The sequence below is a fragment of the Pleurodeles waltl genome, chromosome 9 (assembly GCF_031143425.1).
Source record: "Pleurodeles waltl isolate 20211129_DDA chromosome 9, aPleWal1.hap1.20221129, whole genome shotgun sequence".
In the NCBI taxonomy this organism is placed as follows: domain Eukaryota; kingdom Metazoa; phylum Chordata; class Amphibia; order Caudata; family Salamandridae; genus Pleurodeles; species Pleurodeles waltl.
The window spans coordinates 979,591,625-979,614,276 of NC_090448.1; the positions used below are offsets into that span (position 1 = coordinate 979,591,625).

A 22,652-nucleotide genomic window follows, 5' to 3' on the forward strand; every position below is an offset into this window, starting at 1 on the left:
ACTTTTTAATCAACTTGATCCACCCAATCATTCCTTTGAATCGTTATTTTATTAATTGTCCCTTTCTCTTGACCCTTTCCTCTACCCAACTTCTCATTTCTGCCCTTTTGGTTCCTCCTTTACTTTTTCACTTTTGTGTCTGTTCTTCTTTTCTGCCCTGCCCACCACGTTCTCTTCCTAGATTACTTTATTCCACCTTGTCTCATTTTCCCTATCTCTTCTCCTTTTGTGCTCTACACTTTTCCCTTTGTAGTTCTTTTGCTTGTTACTTGTTCTTTCTCTTTGCATTTTTCATACCTTGTCTTCCCTCTCTTGTTCCTCTTTTTCTCTTCAATGTCTCTCTTGCACTCTTTTCATACGTTGGCCACACCCCTATTTCTCTCATTTTCCTTTTCCATTAGGTTTGGCATTAGCCAAGAACTTTTGATTTTACTAAAGTTATATGTTTGATTTGTTTACTAATGATGGCTTTCTGCCAGGTGTCTTAATCCACTGGCCTCTTATACTATAATTCACATATTTCTTCTGCCTACTACAGCATTCTGCACAGAGCAATTATTCGGCTCACTTCAGCAAATGGCTAATTTCACTGTGAGTGATTTCATTTTGCCCTTTCAAAAGAAGCACATCTACACACAAAGCACTAATGCCCATATTTATAGTTTTTGTTGCAAAACTGCACTAGTGCAGTTTTGCGTCCAAAACTTTACCGCCAGCTTGCGTCATTCTCAGACGCATGCCGGGCATCATATTTATAGAATGCTGCAAGCCAGCTGTCAGGCCTCGCTAGCATCCTGAAAAACGACGCTAGTAGTATGGGGGTGGCAGTAGGAAAGGAGGAGGTTGTGCCTCCAAAAATGACACTAGCCTGGTTAGAGGCAAAAAAAAGGCCACTAATAAGACTAGCGCCATTTCCTGGCGCACAACCACCAAAAACATGACTCCTGTCTTAGAAAAGACAGGAGTCAGGCCCACCACTGCAATGGTCAAGTGTCCCCAGGGCATGGCCATTGCATCCTGTGCCATGCAGGGGGCCCCAAATTAGGGCCCCTGTTGGCAATTTCTTTTTTTTTTAAATACTTACCTGGACTTTCCTGGGATGGGGTTCCCCATTCTCCGGTGTCCTTCTGGTGGGGTTGGGAGTATTGCTGGGGCTTGGGGAAGGCACCTGTGGACCTATTCCTTGGTGTTTAACCATGGAAATGGGCCCACAGGTCACCTAACGCCTGGTCTCACCCAGGCATTAAATAATGGTGCTAAGCAAGCTTAGCACTATTATTTAGCCCCACCCATGTGACATTGCAGCACAGGGGGTTAAATATGGCGCTATGGAGACAGCACCATTTTTTAGATGGGAACGCCTACCTTGCAACTCAGTGATGCAAGGTAGGTTCACGCATCCAAAAAATGGGGCAAACTCCAATATTTTGACGCTAGACATGTGTAGCATCAAAGATATAAATATGGAGTTAAGTTTGCACAGAACTTGCATCAGAAAAAATGACGCAAATTCAGTACAAACAGTATAAATATGCCCCTAAGTGCTGAAGACTACTACAGCAGTGTGTGCTTCTTGGAACCCAAAATATTTTTAGTTGTGGGGCATTATCTGTTTTTTTATATTACATATGCCTGGCAGCTTCCCCAACAATAAAGTATTGCAAAACCTTAACAAAACAGGCCTTGACAAAAATAAAGGCGGGCGGCGAACTCTAGACCTATTAGCGTTGCCAATGCATTTTCTCTGTGTCTCATTGCCCATTCTGTCACAACTTCCCCCCTTCTAATTGACCTACACGCTGACCTTCTCAATTTTGTTAAAAATAAAATCAGCATTCGCATAAACTCTACTGATGTGACGTCACGTAAGTGTTTTCATCTTTACCACCTTGCTTATACTCAAAGAGTAAGCACCAAAAAATGTGATATTAAAAAAAGAATTCCCTGTGGCCTATCACTGTGGTGCCACAATTCCGAAGTTGGGTTCCAGTGGTACAAACCACTTGAAATGATGGTGTTGTGTGTGACATTTTAGTGTTGTGGCTTGTTATATAACCAACATTTGAAAATGGCCCTATAGGACCCGAATAAACAGATATGTTTATGTAAGTCTGTGGCTAAGGTAGTGACGTGGAAAACTGAAGCATCCAGCACTTGGCTCGGAGACCAGGTGAGTCCCAGTAAATCACTTTATCCCCTTGAAAACCAAATTGGAAATATCTATATTTGAAAAACACCGGTAGAATGCAATTACGTGGAGTGCTCTAGATATATATTTTGATCACTCTTCCCATATGACCCCAACCAGACCTGTATTCCTTGCTCTTTCTTACACAGTATTCTATCGAGCTATTCAATGCTTTATTATGTTCACCTGGTGTGCACCTGCAAAAAAAACTTTCAGATCATTTAAGGCAGGTAAGTAAGCACACTGAAATATTTGTGCCGATCGATGAACACCGAGAAGGAGATTCTAAAAGGTGAATTTTCCAATTAAACCCCCAAGGTGAATTTGTGGCTAGTGAGAATGCAAAAACATCCTGATAGATAGACGCTAAACATGAACTGGAATTTCAGAGTGATTCCGTCTCGCAATCATGTTTTGCTGTGGTGAAAATCCCAGCCCCCCACCAGCACTTCTTAAAAACGTGTGCTACTGCACACATATATTTGTGTGTAAATACAGTAATTTGGTGTACATATGTGTATTCTTGTGTACATTTCTATAAATGTATAAATAGTTATGTATGTGTGTGTTGCCACCAAGTCACAATAAAAAAGCTTCTACTACATGTACTCGATGATATGCTCGTTATGGCATATCTGCCATATAATTCTGGTAGAGGCAGAACCCAGCTCGTCATGAGCCATGAACCTTCCCCAATCTCAGCGAAGGCAATGAACAGCAAATCTGGACAGTGTGCATCTGTGTATATTCTATACGTATATGTGCACACTCACACAAAGCTGCATATTATATGTCAGAATGTGAGGTAACAACATCACACCTTATGCCTAGATTTAGGGTGGTGGGAGGATGCTTAAACTTGCAAGCTGCTCTCCCTCGCTGTTCTTCTAGTGCCCCACACAGTTGTGTTATAGTCAGGGCTACTGGAAACACACAATTTTAGAGCCGCAGCTTTTTTCCAAGTAAATATTCATTAGCCATACTTGCCAATTTATCTCTGCAAGCTGGGCAATTTAGTAATTATAAGAAAAGGTAGTTGTGGCTCAAGCAGATCGAAAAAAATGCTCTGCAGGGTTGCAAGGATACCCAGGATACCGTGTAAAAGTTAAATATTTACCTTCCAGGGTAGATCAGGTATTGAAAGAGGTGAACGTTGTGCCCAGGTAGGGCAACACCCTCGAACGAAGGACCAACATAAAGGATTTCCTCTGTTTCAGAAAAAAGAGCTGAAAGCACTTAGTCGTGCTCTGTGAGGGTGGATAGGATCATTCTTTTTTGTCGAGGAAATGTTGTGTTGCACTCTTCACTTATATTCATGTTTACGTTCCATACTCTTCTTAGACTTACAGTTATGTTCAAAGAGTAATACTTCTTATACTTCAGAGAAAATATTTTATTCTAGGAGACAGAATGGTGTTTAGAAAGGCTGCTTCTCATTGCCCATGTAAAACAAAACTCATACTTGTTGGTAGCATTTTAAAATGAATACTGAGAAAGGCACAATGTGCAGTTCTACTTTTTAAGAAACCTGGGTATTTTTAATAGCAGTAGGATCTCTTTGATGCCAATATATGTAAAATAGTCAAAACAGCTGGATAATAATGCAACAGAAGCATAGCATAATGTGCCTTTCATCATATAGTATGCAAAATTTGCCAATTTTTACTAGGTAAGTTTATTTTTCTTGTCACATAATTTAGTCAACCTTCCACATAAATTGGTTGTTGCCGCAGAATTTCCGTGACCCAGGACAATGTGGCTTTTCTAAAATTCTCTTTCACTCACAGAGGTTGTTGGCGCTAAATGTGTTGTCACCAACTGGAAGTGCTAAGTAAGATTGTTTAATCATTATTCATGCAGGAATAACAGCTGTTAAGAGATTTACTGTTTTCAAGATTACAACTTGTTTTTGAATATATTCTCCCATTCATGAGAGTTTGAGGCACTGCTTTTCTTGTCCCTCTGAATCTGGTTCAGTGAAGTGCTCTGCCTTCCATTTCTCATGCTGTCACTACCTTCCTCTTTCATTCCTCCATCTCTGTCTGTATTTTCATTTCTTTCACCTTCATTCACCACCTTTTTCTTCTCCATTTGGTATATTTTTGCCATTTTCCATCTTCACGGTTCAAAAATTATTTACAAGGGCACAACTTGAAAGTAACTAATTTAAACACAATCTAGTGCATGAAAAGATTCATGACCGGCGATACTGGACCTATTGAATGTGCCACCTTGAGCACAACACTAACCTTGATATAACGTGAGTGACTGCATTGATCAATTGCATCTCTTCAATGTAGAGAAGTGTTTTTCAAACCTTTTAATGCTGCGCCCCACAAAGGAAAAAAAAAAAATCATCGGGCCCCCCTCAGAATTTTTCACAATTATTCTATTAAGATGGCATTGTTTAAACGTCTAGAATTATTTAAACAGTGTAGTTCCGTTATGTTACCTTTTTAAAAAGGCAAGAAATATTTTCTGCTTACAACAAAGCACATTTATCTGCATTATGCTTCTTTTGGACAGAGCCTGGACCCCCCCTTGGGATCACTTGAGGCCCAGCAGGGGCAACCCCCTAGTTTGAAGACCCATGGTGTAGAGGGAACGACTAACAGTATCTGGACTGAGGGTGGGGTTATGATCATGCACCCTCTGCCTCCTCCCACTCTCCTCCTCCTCCCCCTTATAATGCGTCAAGTGTCTGCAGTAAGTGTACCACAACATCAGGCCCCAGGGGTGACCTGACACTAGCTGCCACAGACTGCCACCCTGGGGTGTCTTTGTAATTGTTACTTCACCATTTTTAAAATGTCATACTGTCTCTCAAAAACTGCACCCCGTTTCACGTTTGCGCTTGCCTTGTTCGACTTTATGGATGGGCCACCCCCTTGCAGTCAGGACTTTAAGTTGTCTGGGTCCCCATGTTGCAGGCCCGGTAGTAATTAAAAGCTAACATTGAAACAAGTTTAAAGGGTCCTATAATCTTGTCCTTCGCTTTTACAGACAAAAACACTGATCAATTCTGAACAATGAATGTAAAACTTGATAAGGTAATCCAAGACATGAATTTAATTCCTTGTTTATATTTTATGTTTTACTTAATCTTCCATTCCCTAAGAGTGTTTGTTATTTCTTTGATGTTGTGTTTCTGTAGTTTTTTTTTTTTTGCAAAGCATATTACTCTTGTATAATCCACACTGTGTACTAAACATGTGTTTATAATGGGCCATGATTGAGAGTTCTGGAGTTGAGGCTGAAGGCAGAAGGAGTTTCTCACAGTGGATGTCACTGGATCGAAATATGTTCATATATATATATATATATATATATATATATATATATATATATAAATATACATTTAAAATATATATATTTATATGTGTGTGTGTATACACGCGTACTAAATTAGTAAAATTAAAAACTCTTGGCTAGAACCTTATTATAAAAAGACTTCCCTTCCTAGCCTTTCTAGAAATGAATCCCTGTTCTTGAGGAGGGCGCTGCCATATAGCCAGAGCTTTTCACACAGGTGGGACACAGGGCCTTCCTGAGAGCACCCACAACTTCCTAAAGCCCCCCCATCCAACCCCTTTCTTTAACCACCCAAGCACAACAAATGCGCCCATCTCAATAGGGACTCCTGCTTGTCCCCTCCTCCTCTTGCAGAGGCATTCCCACTTGGAATAACACATAGCCAGCCCTGCCACGCTCTGTCGCTCCGCTTACTACCTTCTCCCACACTGAAGCACATTCTTTTTCTCATCTCGTGAAAAACTTTCCCTTGTGAACTCCAACACAATGGCACTTCTGCTTGGTTAAAGCCTTCCCCCAGGAAAAAGCAGGCCCACATCCCACCAACCACTGTAACTACTCTTGCCACCACTGCCTCCTCCTTGGTGTGCCAATTGAAGAGCTGCTGTCAGGCCCCCTCTCCAGTGTTAGATCAGAAGATAACACGTCAGTGAAAGGAATTATGGAAAATTGTGATGCTCTAAGTGTTTTTGTGTATTTCTGGATGTGCTCGTGTGTATGTGTGAGTATGCATGCATCTGTGAGTATGTGTTAGGTCACATGCGTGGCTGTGTAAGTGTGTGACTGAGTGTCCATTTATTTGCTTGTTCATATGTGGGGAGTGTGTTGTGCCCAGTGCCGACCCTGTTGAAATGCTAACTCAATGGTGACAATGGTGGTAATTCTTGACAATTTATGGACATTTTTGCTGTAACCCCCATTGCTGTTCCCTTCCGTAGTAAATTATTGGTCCTCGTGTAATGATGGTTATTCTATACAACTTGTTGGTATTCACTGGGCCTGGAATTTTGCCAGTTGTTGACACTGGGAAAATGCTGGTCCTCACACAATTGTGATAATTCCTGGCTAGCTTGTGGACATCTTTGTGATGATGTCTGTTACCTACCCCTGGTAAAATGCTAGTCTTCACCTAGAGGATGTGGTTCTTGGCAACTTGCGGTCATCCATGGTAGTATTCGGCTTCTGCAGTGATTGTTTCTCTCTCCCTCTTGCACGTATCACACAGAAGCAGTGAAGTAACAACAGCCCCAGCAGCCCCCGCAGTGCTTGGGGGGGGCGGCACTGAGCTCCAGGGGCCCCTTCCGCTCTGTGCACGGGTGGCAGGCCCCTGGCTTAAGAGCTCCTCACTGAGTCCGGATTGCAGGATGCCCCCTCCATATATTTTGCCGAGGGGTCCCCTCAAGTATCCTAACGCCACTGCACGGAAGTGGCAGAAAAGGCATATTTCTCAAGTATCTGTGAAGAGTGAGATGCCTGTTATGGGCTCAATGGAAAGGTCTCCTGCGAAGAACATAACTATCTGCATAGAACACAGACACTATTAACCCCAAGACCCCTCCAGCCAACCGTGCTCCCCTCTCCAGGGTATCCAAGGTGGTCGTCCCCTTCATCCCATTCACACATACTTATATACCTTTAAAATACTTTTGCACACAAACACGTGCAACTAATCCACAGAACAGCAGATAGAAGGACGTTCACAGCCACAAATGTATACAGATACAAAACTACAGAGTCGCAGACATACAACCAAACCTACAAAAATACACAAGCAGAAGAATAGATAGGTAAACATAATAAGCAGGAACACGGAGCCGGACTCAACAGTCCGAAACACACAGTCACACAATAAAGCTAACAAACGCAACCACACAAAAGCACACAGCGCAGAAATACAGAAAGACGAAATGGAGCAGGTGCGCACAGAAATACAAATCCACAAGGACACGCATTCAAGAGCTGAGTTGCAGTTATTAACAAACACACCCAGAAGAACTGAGACATGAACATTTAGCCTAGGTGCAACAGCACACACATAAACAAGATATTCTCACACAATAACACAAATGCATGCAAAACAGCAGCTAGGCAATAATTTACAAACAGAACAGACACATAGGAGAGTAGAAAGAAGTGAAAAAAACGCAACTAAACACATTCAAAAGAAGACACCCACATGCTTTCACACACAAAACAGCAGAACGTATAGACATGTAAGTATGCCAGCTCAAAAAAATAGACGTAAAGACAAACGCACACAGAAGGGAGTGTACCCCCGTCATGCGCAAGACATCCGGAAAATAGGAACTCTCTGAGAAAAACATCGATATGCCACATGTAGATACACGGAAACAGATACAAAGGACAAGAGGTATTTACGAAAGACTCGTGCTGTTAGACCCGCAGAAGATGTATCACAAGCACGCAGGGCCATAGACTCGCGGACGCGCACAGACACCGAGGAGCTGCGTTAAAATCCAATGCCAAAATATATTCCCACAGCAGCGCAGTATCTGCCGCAAGCAGAAGCGGTTCCTTCTACAACCTTCCACTTCTACACAAAAAAGGATATTTTCACAAAATGCTAAATTTACCACATGGAAAATGTAGAATGCGGTTCTTTTATAAACACATTACACAAATTAACGAACGGATTCGTGTAACGTCTTCAATCCTGATTTAACACGCCAAACTCAACAGAATAGTTCAGAATTCGACTCAGAATCTTTCAAGTTTTCATTTAAATAGGTCTAGAGGCTTCTATAAATGATCATAATTCACTAAAAAATGCGCCGATTTCCCTCTGACTGTGGTACGAAAAAGACACCTAAAGAGTATTAGGAAATTGGGGGAACTGAAAGCGTTTTAGGTGTTGGACAGTCAGCTTGAAGAACTTGAGACGCATGGACAATGCGGGGGTGCTTTAGGCAAAATGAGAGCGCTTTGGGCAGAGCGTGAGATATTTCAGACACCTGGACAGACAGTAGGGTGGGGGGTTGGGGGCAAACGAAAAGAAATTTGAGTGCTTGGACGGACGATGAGAATATGAAGCTCAGTGACAGTGTGTGAAGTGTGGGGTTTATATAGAGCTTCAGATGCATGGCCGGCACCGTGACACATTTTAGGCAAACGTGAAAGCAGTGTAGGAAGACTGGGGTTCACAGCGCTTTAGATGCTTGGACAGATAGCATGAGGTGCTCGAGGCAAGAGGACAGACAGTGTGAGGACCTAGCCCTGATAGCCTTCTGGGTGTTAGGACTTTTGAGATACGTAGAGAGACATAGGGAGGGAGAATCTGCTCAAAGAAAGTGATTTGGGTACTTGGACAGACATCACCAGGCACTTGAGGCACAAGGGGAGACAGCGTGGAGATCTGGGGATCATAGTGCTTTGGGAGCTTGGACAGATAGCACGAGGCACTTGAGGCACACGGACAAACATCGTGGAGATTTGGTGCTCATAGTGCTTTCGGTGCTTGGAAAGACAGTGGGAGATATTTGAGAAACAATAACAGACAGAGTAAGGAGCTTGGAATTCAAAGAAAGTGCTTTGGTTGATAAGACAGACAGTGTGAAGCTAAAAGAAACTCAGAAACTTCAGGCGTTTCAACAAAGAAGATTTAGCCATGTGCACCACGTGGAAGTAGCTGGGCACACTGTCAGACTGCGGGGAGCTTGTGAACTATAGACAATGTAGTAAGTTTGGGAACATGTAGTTTGAAAATCCTGAGGTATGTCAGCCGCATGTAGAGTGTAAACGCTTAAGGAAAGAGATTCAGGTGAATGGAGAGCTGTGAGAGGTGATTGTGCCACATGAGTACATGGCATCAGCAGCTTAGAAGAGCATAATGGAACTTGTGCACATGGAGATAGCACAAGAGGAGTATGGAGCACAATGAGAAACCGTGCAAGGAGCTTGGGCCATAAGAGTATGATCAGGGCCAGTGGAATTCTGAAATACTACAACCATGTCATTTTCTGCATATGGATCAGTTTGTCACACTTGTCTCATAAATCCCTCATCTGCTGCATAGTTTGCAGATTTCAACAAAAATATTTTTAGCTTAAGCAGATCAAAAGTTACTTAAAATGCCCAACATATGTTGTTGCAAAGCGACAGGCTCCTTTGTAAAGGTTAACTGCTCACCTTTCAGTTTCTGAATGCCGTATTTTGGAATTAAACTGAGCTGGGGTGAAACATTTGACCAGACCTTAATAACGTGCAAAATAACAAAATAATGAAGTAATACAGCCTCAAATTGTGCCACATTCCGAAACATAATTTGCCTTCTCTTGCTGCATAATTTAATTCAATGCTGCCTCGCAATATGATTCTCCCCTGATGAATAACTCCAGTGGTCCTGTGCCTGATGCATATTGAAAATAAATGGAACTTTAGGCACATGAATGGACAGCGTGAGGAGCTTAAAGGACATGGATAAGTGGTATGAGGAGCTTGAGGCACATTGGCAGATATCGTGAGGAGTGTGGGATACATGGAACTGTAGCATGAGGAGCTTGGGACACATGAACATGCAGAGTGAGGATCTTGGGGCACCTAGATATGCTGCTTGAAGGAGCGTAAGGTGCATCAACAAAGGACAGGAGAGTTTTGAATACATGGACATGCAGTGTGAGAAGCTATGGGCATGTGCAGTGTGAGGAGCCTGGAACATATGGCATGAAGTGTGAGGAGCATGGGAACACATGGACCTGTACCGTAAAGAGCATTTGGCACATGGACATGCAATGTGAAAAGCTTGGAAATGGGCACAGCCTTGTGAGGTACTTCATGGCAAATGTATATAAAGTGCATATTCAAAACATATAACAGTACATAGTGTGGTGACTGGTTAATATCACTCATTTCATCAGAAAATATACATGTGTGTTAAACATACACATAGGTGATCAGATGCCCACTGCTGATTAATGAGCAGACATACAACCAGCTTCTTAACGGCATACACGAAGAACAGTCCATAAACTAATGCTTAAGATATGTTGGAATATAAAGTGTACACAGGTGAAGGCTGTAGGCCTCTATAAGGCATAGTCACTTGTGGGGTTGCCCAAGGGTCAGCTCCTCTTTTCAATATCGAGAATTCAGACACCACTAAATAAAGACTTATAGAGGTCACGCTCACTGTATAGTGGGCTCAGGTTTATCATCCCTTTAAGCTCATGGATTACAATGCTTGATTTTTGGAATTTGATATTGATCCAAAAAATCAAGCATTGCAATCCATGAGTTTAAACGGTTGATAAATACACGCATCTGAATTGCACACATTAATAATGGTATTGTTCGAAAAATGTCAGAGTTTGAACTACATAATTTAAGTACTAGATTTCCCATAAGGCTGTAGTTACTGATATTGAGATAAATAAAGTGAGAAAGGACTTGAAATTGATGATGTGATCAAGACCGGGAACAGTCAAAAGACTTAGGTGTTTCATTCTTTTTACCCTTTTGTGTTTGCTGTTTTTTCTAAATAAACCACGAAGAATCTGCACTTCAGGAGTGCTACTCATTTCTCTGGATTTAGATATTTTGAAGAGGAACCTTCCCTTGGAGAAAGCACCAACGATTCAGTATGTCATTGAAAATTGGGTCACATTGCATGTGTGTGTATGTGTTTGTATAAAACATATTATATGTGGGTGTGTATATATAATGTAGATATTTATGTGTGTGTGGTGTGTGTGTGTGCAAAGCACAGAGTGTAATCTGCTATTTATTACCATTGTTGAGTGTGGGGAAGGGCCATCACTCATGAGAGGTGAAGCCTCCCCTTCTGCTGTGCATCTGCATACATGGTTTATGCCATTGAATTTTTCATGTGCACTTGTTTCAAATAAAATACTTAAAACCAGGATGCAAAGGTTACGTTTGTACCATATCGTAAAATCATGTTCAATCAATCAATCAGGATTCATAAAGCGTGTCTAATCACACTATAGGGTATCTGGGCGTTTGCATGTCCCTGAAGCTTGTTTGAACAGCAAGGTCTTGAGGAGCATTCAGAATTCTGGAAGTGAGGTGATGTCCAGATGTGCGTGGCGAGGCTGTTCCAGGTTTTTGCTGTGATTGTGACAAGACCTGGTAACTATTAGAAGAGCTTTTTGTAAAGTAATTGTTATATGAACTCCGTGAAGTCGAAAAACGTCTTTCTCATGTCAATTTTGCTGCACTGCGATAATAAACCTGAACTTGACCGTTGCACTGTAGTAATAAATGTATGAATGTGTGTTTATTGGTACAGTTGCTGTAAATAATGTGTTATTTGTCCACATTTATTATAACAATCCAAAACACTCCCCATTACACCTTCACAGAGACAGTGCCTGCAGTTACACCCTCATGGATAGATTGTACACACGGACACAAGCTCATAGGTACTCTGCACATACATCTTCGCAAATAAGTTGTACACACAGAAGCAAACATTCAGTCTCAGAGATGTATAGCACACACACATGCATACAACCCCAAAGACACGGTGTGCACACGAATACAAGCATTGAACCACGCAGGCACACTGTATAGGCAGACGGGTTATATCCATGGATGCACTCATTGAACCTCACAAGTAAAATCACAGTATCACACACACGCACTGCACATGGGTACAGCCTCACAGATGCACTGTGCACAGAGCTAAGCTCTCAGACATATAGCGCACACAGAAAAAAATTAACTTGTACAATGTACAGATAAATGTGGACTTACTGTACGTACAGGTGCAATCATTCGGCTCCACACAGATAGATTCGGACATACTGTAAACAAAGATGCAAGCATTCAGCCCCACGAATACTCGTGCACAGGTACGTTCCGAACCGCATATATACACAATTCATTCAGACAATCACTTGGACAAGCACAAGCATTCAATCCCACAGATTCAAAACAACCCTTTGGATACACCGGGCACAGAGGCAAAGTCAGTATTACAGATTGCAGGCCGGTAATGCATTAGAAATACTCTGTAAACACATGTACACTCTCCACACAGCTGCGAACATTGTTCATCATTGGTGCACTGACCACTGACCCCAGATAATACAATGGAACAAACAGATGCATGATGCACACGGGTAACTGTAGAAACAGCTGTAAGCATTCAACCTCACCGACAAAACCAAACGATCCAGAGATCTACAGAACAGATAGAAATAAAAATTCAGATTCACGGGTGCGCTCTATATAGACACGCTTCTTAACTTTTAGGGATACTCTGTACACAAACTTGTACATGCATTAAACCAAACAGATATAGTGTACACACGTCAGACAACCCACACCCACAATGGCCATGCAGATGCACGCGTACAGACTCACAGATACGCTTGACACGACACACTCATTTTACCTCGCGACTGCAACATACAATAAGAGTCATTGAACCACACACAGAGACAGTTCACAGATATACCAGCATCTAACTTCACCTATAGGATCATACAATCCAACCGATGCATCGTACCCACTGGCACAACCTCAAAGACACTCTGCACACAGCCAACCATTGAACCTCGCAGATACACTTCCTACACAGATCACGTGTACGCGTAGATGCAATAATTCATCCTCACAGATACACTTACAAAGCGATACTGACATGGAACCTCAGGGATGCACAGTACTCATGTAAATAATGTATCATCTAAAAGAATAGCTACACAGATACATCATTCACCCAGGCACATGCATTCCACCTCAAAGACACGATATACATACAGGATAACAGTACAGGAGTATACAGGTATTCATCCTCAGTGGTACAGTTGGGCACTCACATGAACATTGCATAAACCTACAAAAATAATCAATTTCAGAAATCCAGTATTTATAAGTGTAAAATCATTCAACTTTAGATACAATGTACTCACAAAAAATAGGCGTTCAACCTCAGGGACAAATCTGAGCACAAGTATACCTTTTCAATATTACAAATATTCTGCGAACAAAAGTATACGCATTCAACCTTGTAAATGCACTGAAATTACAGATCAAACCATATAACCTCACAGATAAATGAAACCCTGGTGTAGACAATCATTTAACTACACAAGTTCACTATAAATAAAAGTTCACACTTTCAACCTCACCAACACACCATAAGCATCAGTTGTAGAACCTCACAAGTGCACTGTACAACAATACGAGCTGCCCGGCTCATATAAACAAATACTAGGGCACACATTCAGTGGCATTCTGTACACACAAATAGGATCCTGAATCCCACATATACATTGTACTTATGGTGCTATGAATTATGTACACAACGTGTAAGAATACCCAATGGCAAACGAATTGGACTGCACATGATATCCACAAACTGTATAAATGGGGTGATGTAAGAAAATGCCCAAAATATACAGGTGTCCTATGATTCGAGTGCTGTAAGAATATACCTGAAATATACTCCAACCCGACAGACTAAGTGACAGAAGGAGATTATTAAGATGCACATGTACACTACAGTAATAGTGATGAACGATATACACAATATGTCTACACATTATAAATAGAAGGTTGGAAATAAGAACACAAGATTTAAACTGATTCTATAAACGGAGCGATGAAAGACTGTACAGCAGAGATACATGTAGCTCATGAATGGAGTGATGGAAAACTGCATAGATCTGCACGTACTCTGTGGGAGAAGGATATGCAGAAGATGTGCATGTTCCCTATGGAAGAATCGAAGGGAATTTTTAAAGAAGTTGTACATGTACCCCTTGAATCAAGTAATGGAAGAATATACACAAGATGTACAAGTAATCTAAGAATGCTGTAGTGGAAGCCAAAACACAAAATGTATGCATACCCTAGAGATAAAGTTAAAAAAGAACATAAACAACATGCACATAAGCCCTATGGACAAAATGATGGAAGGATTACTATACTGCATGTACACATACCACATGGAAGGATATACAAAATATTTTACACATACCCTATGGAAGGTGTGATGGAGGGCCATATAGCAAATATACATGTGCGCAACAAAGGAGTGATGAATGGATATAGGGGTATAATTACACATAATTATCCGAGTCGGGGATAGACTGAGTAAAGAACACGACGAGACCCACACGCACACTGTAAATGAAGAGGTGCATGACAGCCTTCATATGAAGCAAAAAGATAGCACAACAATTAGTGATATCCTGTGGATGGAGACGAGCTGTCGTTGCTTAATATGAATGCCCAACGCAGATTGTGTCACAGACTGAGTGCTACAAATTACTTAACTCACCTGCATACTTTATAGCGCAAGTGGGGATCTACATTAGAGTGATACCCAGTGACTATAGGTGATACCTATCAGCCTATGATTGATAGGACCCGACACATGCTGTCATGGGCTGCTGGGGGTGGAAAGGTGTAGTAAAGATGACATACACTCTATAGAAGTAAGGAATGGTACTCTTCATATGTGATCCATTATGGATGTCACAAAGCACCATAAGGATATTACGGAATAGTAACATCCTGTGGGCGCAAGGAAGGATCCCATGGTTTCTGTGGTAACCTATTGAAGACAGCCACGACAGCAGGTGGATTCAGGCAATGATACCTTGTGCATAATGGAATATTTTGTGGACAAGTAGCACGCTATGAATAAACTGATATCCTACATACTAGTAACACTAATCCCTTTGGGTACTGGGATGATGACTTCCTGAATGGAACTACAGCCATTGAAACAGTGGCAACGTATTAATATTAGATATACTATGTATCCGAGATACTGTAACCTGTGGATGAGTGATGGCACTTGGATCAATGCATAGCATGCCCACTGTGCACCATAGGATGTCACTCATCCATAGGTTACGGTATCACTAACACATAAGACTTACACATCGATCAAGGTCTCTGGTGGTCTACATAGCACTCACAGCAGCAGGTCGTAGGAACATCTAGGAATGGAAATACAAAGTGCCCTGGTGCTCTTGAAAGGCCCAAAGATCTGGAACTCCCTACCCAGAAACTCGTCAAGTCTCTTAGTCATGCTCACTATGAGTAAACTGAAATCCTCTTCTTCGAGCAACGTCTCAATCATGTGCACCACTCTAGATGATGCACCGTAGCCAGTAATGAATTCTGTCCTACCTGCAACTCTCTCAGATCAATCTTTCTGTACTTTTACCTTCTACTCCCAGCTTCCCACAGTGCTCTGTTCCTTTGTAGCTGTGTCTGTGCTATGTTGATCTCTCCGTGTGTGTATACTTATGTGCGTGCGCACACACACATATGTCTCCCTCTGCCCCTTTTGTTTTCTCGTCTAGTTTCGGGAGCTGCGTGGATCTGGCTGTGAATGCTTGAGAGTGCATTGGTCCATGCAACAGAACTACTCTCGCCTGAGAGGCAACAAGGCATGGGCTGCTCTGGTAAGGCATTAAACATGCATGTTCAAGGAAAGTGCTTCTTGGTTCTCTCTGTAGGGCACTTCGCTCAGTATCTCTCATCTTTCACAGGTAGAAAGTCCCTTCTGATGGAGACACCGAATCAGTCTTCGACTTTTATGATGGGTACGGCAAGGTGTACACCCACCAAAATAACATAAACTAACATAACATGGCACAACATATGGATGATCTCTTGTGGGATTTGAGAAAAATAAAATCGCTTACAGAAAAAGACAGTTTTAGATACGTACAAAGGCCCACGTATGTGAAAACTGTTGTGAGCTCGTATCAAAAAATCACAGGAAGGTAGGACATGATTCATAACCACGCACTCTCCTACAGAAACACACCTGTAAAAAATCAGCTGAAGCAAACAATCCTTGAAAATATAAGCTCTCATAAACCACCAGTCTATGTGCTCACACAGTTCACACGTCTACCTATAGATGTACTCACAAACAACACCAGTGCAGTGAATGCATATGCACATATACATTCATAAATACAATCGACTCCATTATGTACTCATAAACGTGTGCATTACACAAACATGCACATAAATATTTGCACAGTACACACGTCTACACATGCATGTATTCACAAATACAACCTGGGCAGTATACACAGGGAAAGACATTCCCAAAACACACAGATTTTTAAAAATATATATGTGCTCACAAATATCACCTTTACGCTGGTTACGTGCACACACACAATCACACAATACACAAGTTGGCACCTGTAAATACGCACAACATTTTTGCATTGTGCACATACGTACACAAAGACATCTGCATACTACACGGTTCTATACATATATATATTCACAAATAACAAGGGTGTAGAGTATGCATAGGTATACATTTCACAGGTCTACACATGTATGTACTCATACAAATATTCGCTCAGTACATTTACCTGCTTACACATATTCCCACAGTACAGAGGTGTACACATTTGTGTACTCACAAATAAGATCTTTGCAATACGTACACATGCATACACATTCGCGCAGTGCATGAACATATACATTCATGTTCTCACTGACAACACCTGTGTAACGTGCATACATGCACACACATCCTAATATGCATAAGTCTACACATGCATGCATTCCCTAATTACACATGTGCCGTGCATACATACATACACACACATTCACACTATACACACGTATGTACTTTCTGATGGCACCTGAAACACACACACATCTGCATGGACATTCACACCATGCCCGAGTTTTCACATATAAGTCATCACAAATAAAACATTGCAATCCACAAACATGGAAGTACACATTCACATAACACGGGTCTAAACGTGTATGTACTCCCAAAAACACATGTGCAGTACATGCATGCACATAACACTTCAAAGCAAGCATAAGTCTGGACATTATTTGCTTACAAACTCCATCTGTGGAAAACATACACATCACATATACATTTGCCTGCACATGGATATTGAAACAATACACATAACTACTCACAAATAGCACTCGTGCAGTAAACACGAGGGCCTACATATTCACACGACACAGTTTTACAAATATACGTACTCACAATTACTACATATGTATGCCACACATGCACACAGACATTCACACAGTAAACAGACTTACATATATGTACCCCTAGCCACCACCCATGTAATATACACATGTTCACATTCACTCAATATTACTGTACTCACGTTTATGTACCCACACAAAATAAGTGCTAGGCAAACACATGTACATGCTCACTGATACAATGCCGGCTATTACAAAATGCGCACACATGCATATTCACTGGATATCAAACATATTTAGACCTACAGAGAATGGATAAGATAGACATACCAGCACACAATTGGACAATATAGTTGTACCTATCCGCATTAACGCCAGCATATTTGTGAGCATAGCCACAGATACTTGTGCAAAAAAGAATGTGCTGACACATATTCATGCATACAATGCATACACAGTACTCACAAACATATACGTGCACCTGCTCAAAACATTAGATGAACACAAACGTGCAATGCATAGTGTTGCATCACATTAAGTAATACATCCATTCAAACACTTCTACAAAATGCACATTTTCACAACCCACCAGAGACACAAGCGTACACGTGTGCACCCCAATCTGGAAAAATCCGTACATTTACACATACACAAAACATATTGAAACATACCCACGCGACAAGATATGCTCAATACACAAATGTGCAAGAACACATGCACGCACACGCAGAACTGCGCACATCTATGTTACCGCAAATAGCACGTGTACTACGCACATACACACTAACACAAGGCAGACGTGTCTACAGAGACTGTGTGTGCTTTTCAAACAACACACGTGCAGTATGTACACGCACGAATTGATTCATAGAGCATCTAAGATTACACGAGCTCACACCAGGGCAATGTCCGCACACGTCCTTTCACATTAAACGCGTTTACACGAACCCATGGAAGTGCTTAGCTGTACACACTGGGTACATTCCATGAGTGTACGCCTGCCCACATGACCCTTTTTCACTAGAACACGGACACTAGCACAGTGTACACCTATGGGTCTCCATGTCCCACCGGGTCACTCCAAAAACTGAACACCGAACTTCAGCAGAAAGTTAAAGTTAATTAAAGATCTGGCTGGTCACAGATTAGCGCAAACAGGGAAGGTTCTGCGTCCACTGAGCAGACGTACGCATGCTGTCGTGCACTGAAGCGGAGCACGACGGGTACCGTATTAATACGATGTCTCAAAGCGCTTTGAAGCGACTGCAAGGAAACAAGCAAGCCTATACAATCAATCAAATCAATCAGTAATTTCTAAAGCGCGGCTAGTCACCCGTAGGGTCTCAAGGCGCTGTTAAATAACCCAATACACTTCGTTCTCACGAGGAGAGGACTCTGCCTCGAGTAACAGCAGAAAAAACAAGACGACCAGGCGCGCCTAGTCAGGGGCAGAATTGCAAGTCAGAGTGAGCAACTCGGAAAAGAAACATACCCTGGTTAAGACTTGAATTTGGGCCGGAGACGCCTTTATTTCAGAATGAGTCTCGAGCTCTAAGGAGAGTTAAAAGATTTTTGCGCAACCGGACGTCCACTGTTTCAGGATTCATTAAGTCACTTGTCCTACCGAGTGCTGCGAAACTGCCATTAGAGGTATGAGCGCTATGGACTCCCACAGACAAATGAACAAACCGAGGAGCGAGTCTATCTAAAGCTGTACTAGTCACGTCTAGGTCATTACTTTTTCCCGATCTGTTTGTAGGGCAGCATCGCCGTGGCCTCTTGTAAAGCAAAATGTCACCCATCTGTGCCATAGCAAAGCCTATATTGACAAACATATAGGAACATATATAAAGTTCTTCATTGAGAGACATGACCTCTCGGTTAAGGTGCTTACACTGGACCCAAGAGAGCGGGATATGAATCCCAAATGTTCTACCTACTTCATCAAATGCTGTTATTCTGGGCGAACCACTGTACCTCCCGGTGCTTCACCTCTCTAACCAGGAATCACTTGGACAAGGTGTGCATCCACCAGTGTTACACTCTGCCTAGACGGAGACCAACGGACCATTCAGTTCAGTCCGAAAGTAAATTGATGTTTAGACCGGTGTAGCGGTTTAGTAGTCCCCCCACTGCCCCATGAGGGAATTATGGTGTGGCATAGCGTGGCCAGAGTCTCTGCGTCGGCTCAACATTCTGTGATTCTGGGACAATCACTAAATCTCCCCGTGCTTCCTAAAATGAAAGTACCCTTGTGTAATATAACTGGTACTCATGTAAAGCGCCCCAGTACTTTCATTGTCGAGTTCGCGCTATATAAAACTGCAAGAAAAGCATAGCAGCCCTATCTGCATATCTTTGTCACTGCTATGTACCCTATGTGTTTAGCAGGCAAAGTGCCCCACCCTTCACCTCACGGCGCTCAGCACAATGGGAGGTACTCACTGGTTGTGGTAGCCCAGAGGGTCCGAGAGGCACAGCTCCGAGATCTCCATCAGTCCAGGTAGAGCATCCCCAGGAGGACGAGCGGGCACGGGCTCCGTAGGAGTCGAGGCACCAGCTGGGAGAAGAGGGTAGGGACAGGAAGCTCCGGGCTCCGAAGGCACGGCGAGGCGGTAGAAAGTTAGGGGACTGGAGGAGAGGTTGGGGCAGAGAGGATCGGACACTCTGAGGTGAACAGCGCCTAGTTTTGAAATACAGGACTGATGGAGTGTATGTAGAGCACAGGTGCAGGACTCGGCTCCCGGTGCCGGCAGTGTCTTTAAGGAGCCCACTGATTGGTGGAGGAGCTGGGGCCGCCATTGGCTCCTGTCTGGGATTGGGCAGTAAGTGGCAGAGCTGGGCTGGGGGCGGAGGTGGGAGGGGATGTGTCTGAAAGGCTCAGACAGATGGAGAGAGCCGCACACCGGAGAAGTCTATAGGGAGAGCGTGTCTGCAGCAGAAGACGTGGCAGTGCCTCGGGCACAGCTCACTCTATCGCAGGGACCGAAGCGGCAGCTCGCTATGTCCATATGAGCACGACTTGATCTCTCTCCATCCACAGGACCATAGTGAGATCTCCTTCTATCCACAGGAGCAGGCCAGCACTCCCTTCACAGGGTCCAAACTAAAACTCCCTCATTTCAGGACCAGTGTTCCCTTAGTCCACAAGTCCATGTCCAGAGGGGTCTCGTTTCAGAGACACCGATTCCTCCACCCATACGGGTAAGACCGGTGCTGTCTCAATCCACAGGACCATAGTGAGCGCTCCTTCTATCCACAGGAGCAGGCTCTGTGCTTCCACCACAGGGTCCAAACTAAAGCGCCCCATTTTCAGGACAGGTGCTCCTTCAGTCCATACTTCTGTGCCAGGAGGGGTCTCTTTTCCAGAAATACAGGTTCCTTCCCCCATAGCGGCATGGCTAGAGCTCACACCCTCCATAGAACCAGAGTGTGATCGCCTTCTATGCATGGAAGCAGGGACGGTGGTCTCTCCAAAGGATCGCTCTCATCCTCAGACCAGTGCTTCTTCGGTCCTCTAGAGCATATCCAGAGAAGCCTCTTTCCCTGGGACGAAGCTGGACCAGGATCAGACGTATCTCTAACGCAGGGGCAAAACTAGAACTCCCTCCAGCCCCTGGGCGCTGAGCAAGAGCCCCATATCACTTAGGGGCTGATCCAGAGGTTCCTCGCTCCATAGTGCATTATCAGAGCTCTCTCCGCCAGTTCCTAAGGCCAGAGCCCCCTCCCACTTCTATATGACCCAGACCAGAGCCTTCCAGGACACAGGCCATAGTCAAAGCTCCTTCACTTTACAGGACGCCTGTCACTGCTTCCTGTATCCCCAGAAGGAAAGCTCCATCCCTTTACAACAACCAGGCCAGTTCATCCTCAGGACCAGAAGTAGAGCTCCCTTACTCCGCAGCAAGCAGGCCCAGTCACCCCAAGGCCAGAGGAAGCGCCCCCTCCCTCCACAGCTAGGAGTTCCGCCCATTGGCAGGCAGAGGCAGAGCTCCCTCTCTCCACAGCTAAGAGTTCCATCCCCAGGCCAGAGGAAGAACTCTCTCCCTCCGCAGCTAGGAGCTGCGCCCATCCGCAGCCAGAGGAAGAGCTCCCTCTGCTACCCGAGTGACAGAGTTCACCGCGCCTATAAGCCTCCCCAACCACAGGGACATAGTGCCCTTATCTGCAAAGGACATATCTCACTCCTCCCATTGTTCCACCCGCCCGCCGCAACATTACAACATTTGTACAAGTTGTAGAAACTGTGAGAATTAAATAGCAAGTGGGCTTGAGAGGTTTCAGATTGTGTGGTTCACGCACCTTACGCTGTTCACAGCTGCAAGCTTCTACCCTGCTAATCAGTGCCAGCTTCTCACATTGCCTGTGAGTAAAAGCGTCTCATGCTGCCATTCCGCCTGCATCTCACACTGCCCATTGGTACCCGCTTTACTCACTGCCTACCCCTGATGCTTCTCTCTGTACCCATATGCACCAGGCCCCCCTGCTTCCCCCAGTGCCTGGTCCTTCCGCTGCCCACCAGGGTGCTTAACACCCGCTCTGACGAGCGAGAAGACAGTGCCCATCCAGGCACTGCTAAAGGTGCCTTGTCTGTGCCAACTGAGTAGCGGATCTATCGTTTTACCTTTTACGTCACAATGGAGAGACGATGCAGGGGCGCAGAGTCGGGCATACGAGGCGAACAAAGCACTGTAAAACCTATCAGCACCAGTGGCAGGAGACCACAAGGTTGACAGAAGGGCGGCATGGGCACCAAACACACCTGGCCAGACCATGTTCAAGTCTTTTGAGCAATTCGGGTAACATTTGAAATATTGTCGTGATGGGTTTAAAACGGCATAATTCTCATTTTAACATCCCACTTTACCAAATTACACCCACGTGGTGGTGAACATGCGCTGATCCGGGTGCAATGTCAGATTGCTCTGCCCCTCTCTCTTCTTAACCCTTCCCGTCCCTCGCAAGCCAATAATAACCAAGTGTCTAGTGAATCACTGCTATCTAAGAATATGGACAGAGTCGCGAGTTACGTATTTTCTGGTATATCAAACCATTTCCAAGGTTTTGAACTTGATTAGACAGAACCGTCTGCAACTTCTGCGGGTCGCAGCATCCCAGTAACTCAAGAATCCAGTCCATCTTCTCGGTCAAGACCTGCTCGGTAGGAGACGATATTTAGGGTTTATTCCTTAAATTCAGTCGCCTTCCCAGGAAAACC

General features: G+C 43.5%; 1 protein-coding gene across 1 annotated transcript in view; it reads right to left on the reverse strand.

Moving 5' to 3' along the window:
* ESRRB (estrogen related receptor beta) overlaps nucleotides 1-20,110 on the reverse strand; it is a 205,923-nt gene extending 185,813 nt beyond the window's left edge. Inside the window, exon 1 of the mRNA XM_069206011.1 lies at nucleotides 19,880-20,110. Coding sequence (XP_069062112.1) covers nucleotides 19,880-19,929 — 50 coding nt within the window. The 5' untranslated portion in view covers nucleotides 19,930-20,110. The remainder of the gene's footprint in view (nucleotides 1-19,879) is intronic.
* Between the last annotated feature and the right edge of the window lie 2,542 nt (nucleotides 20,111-22,652).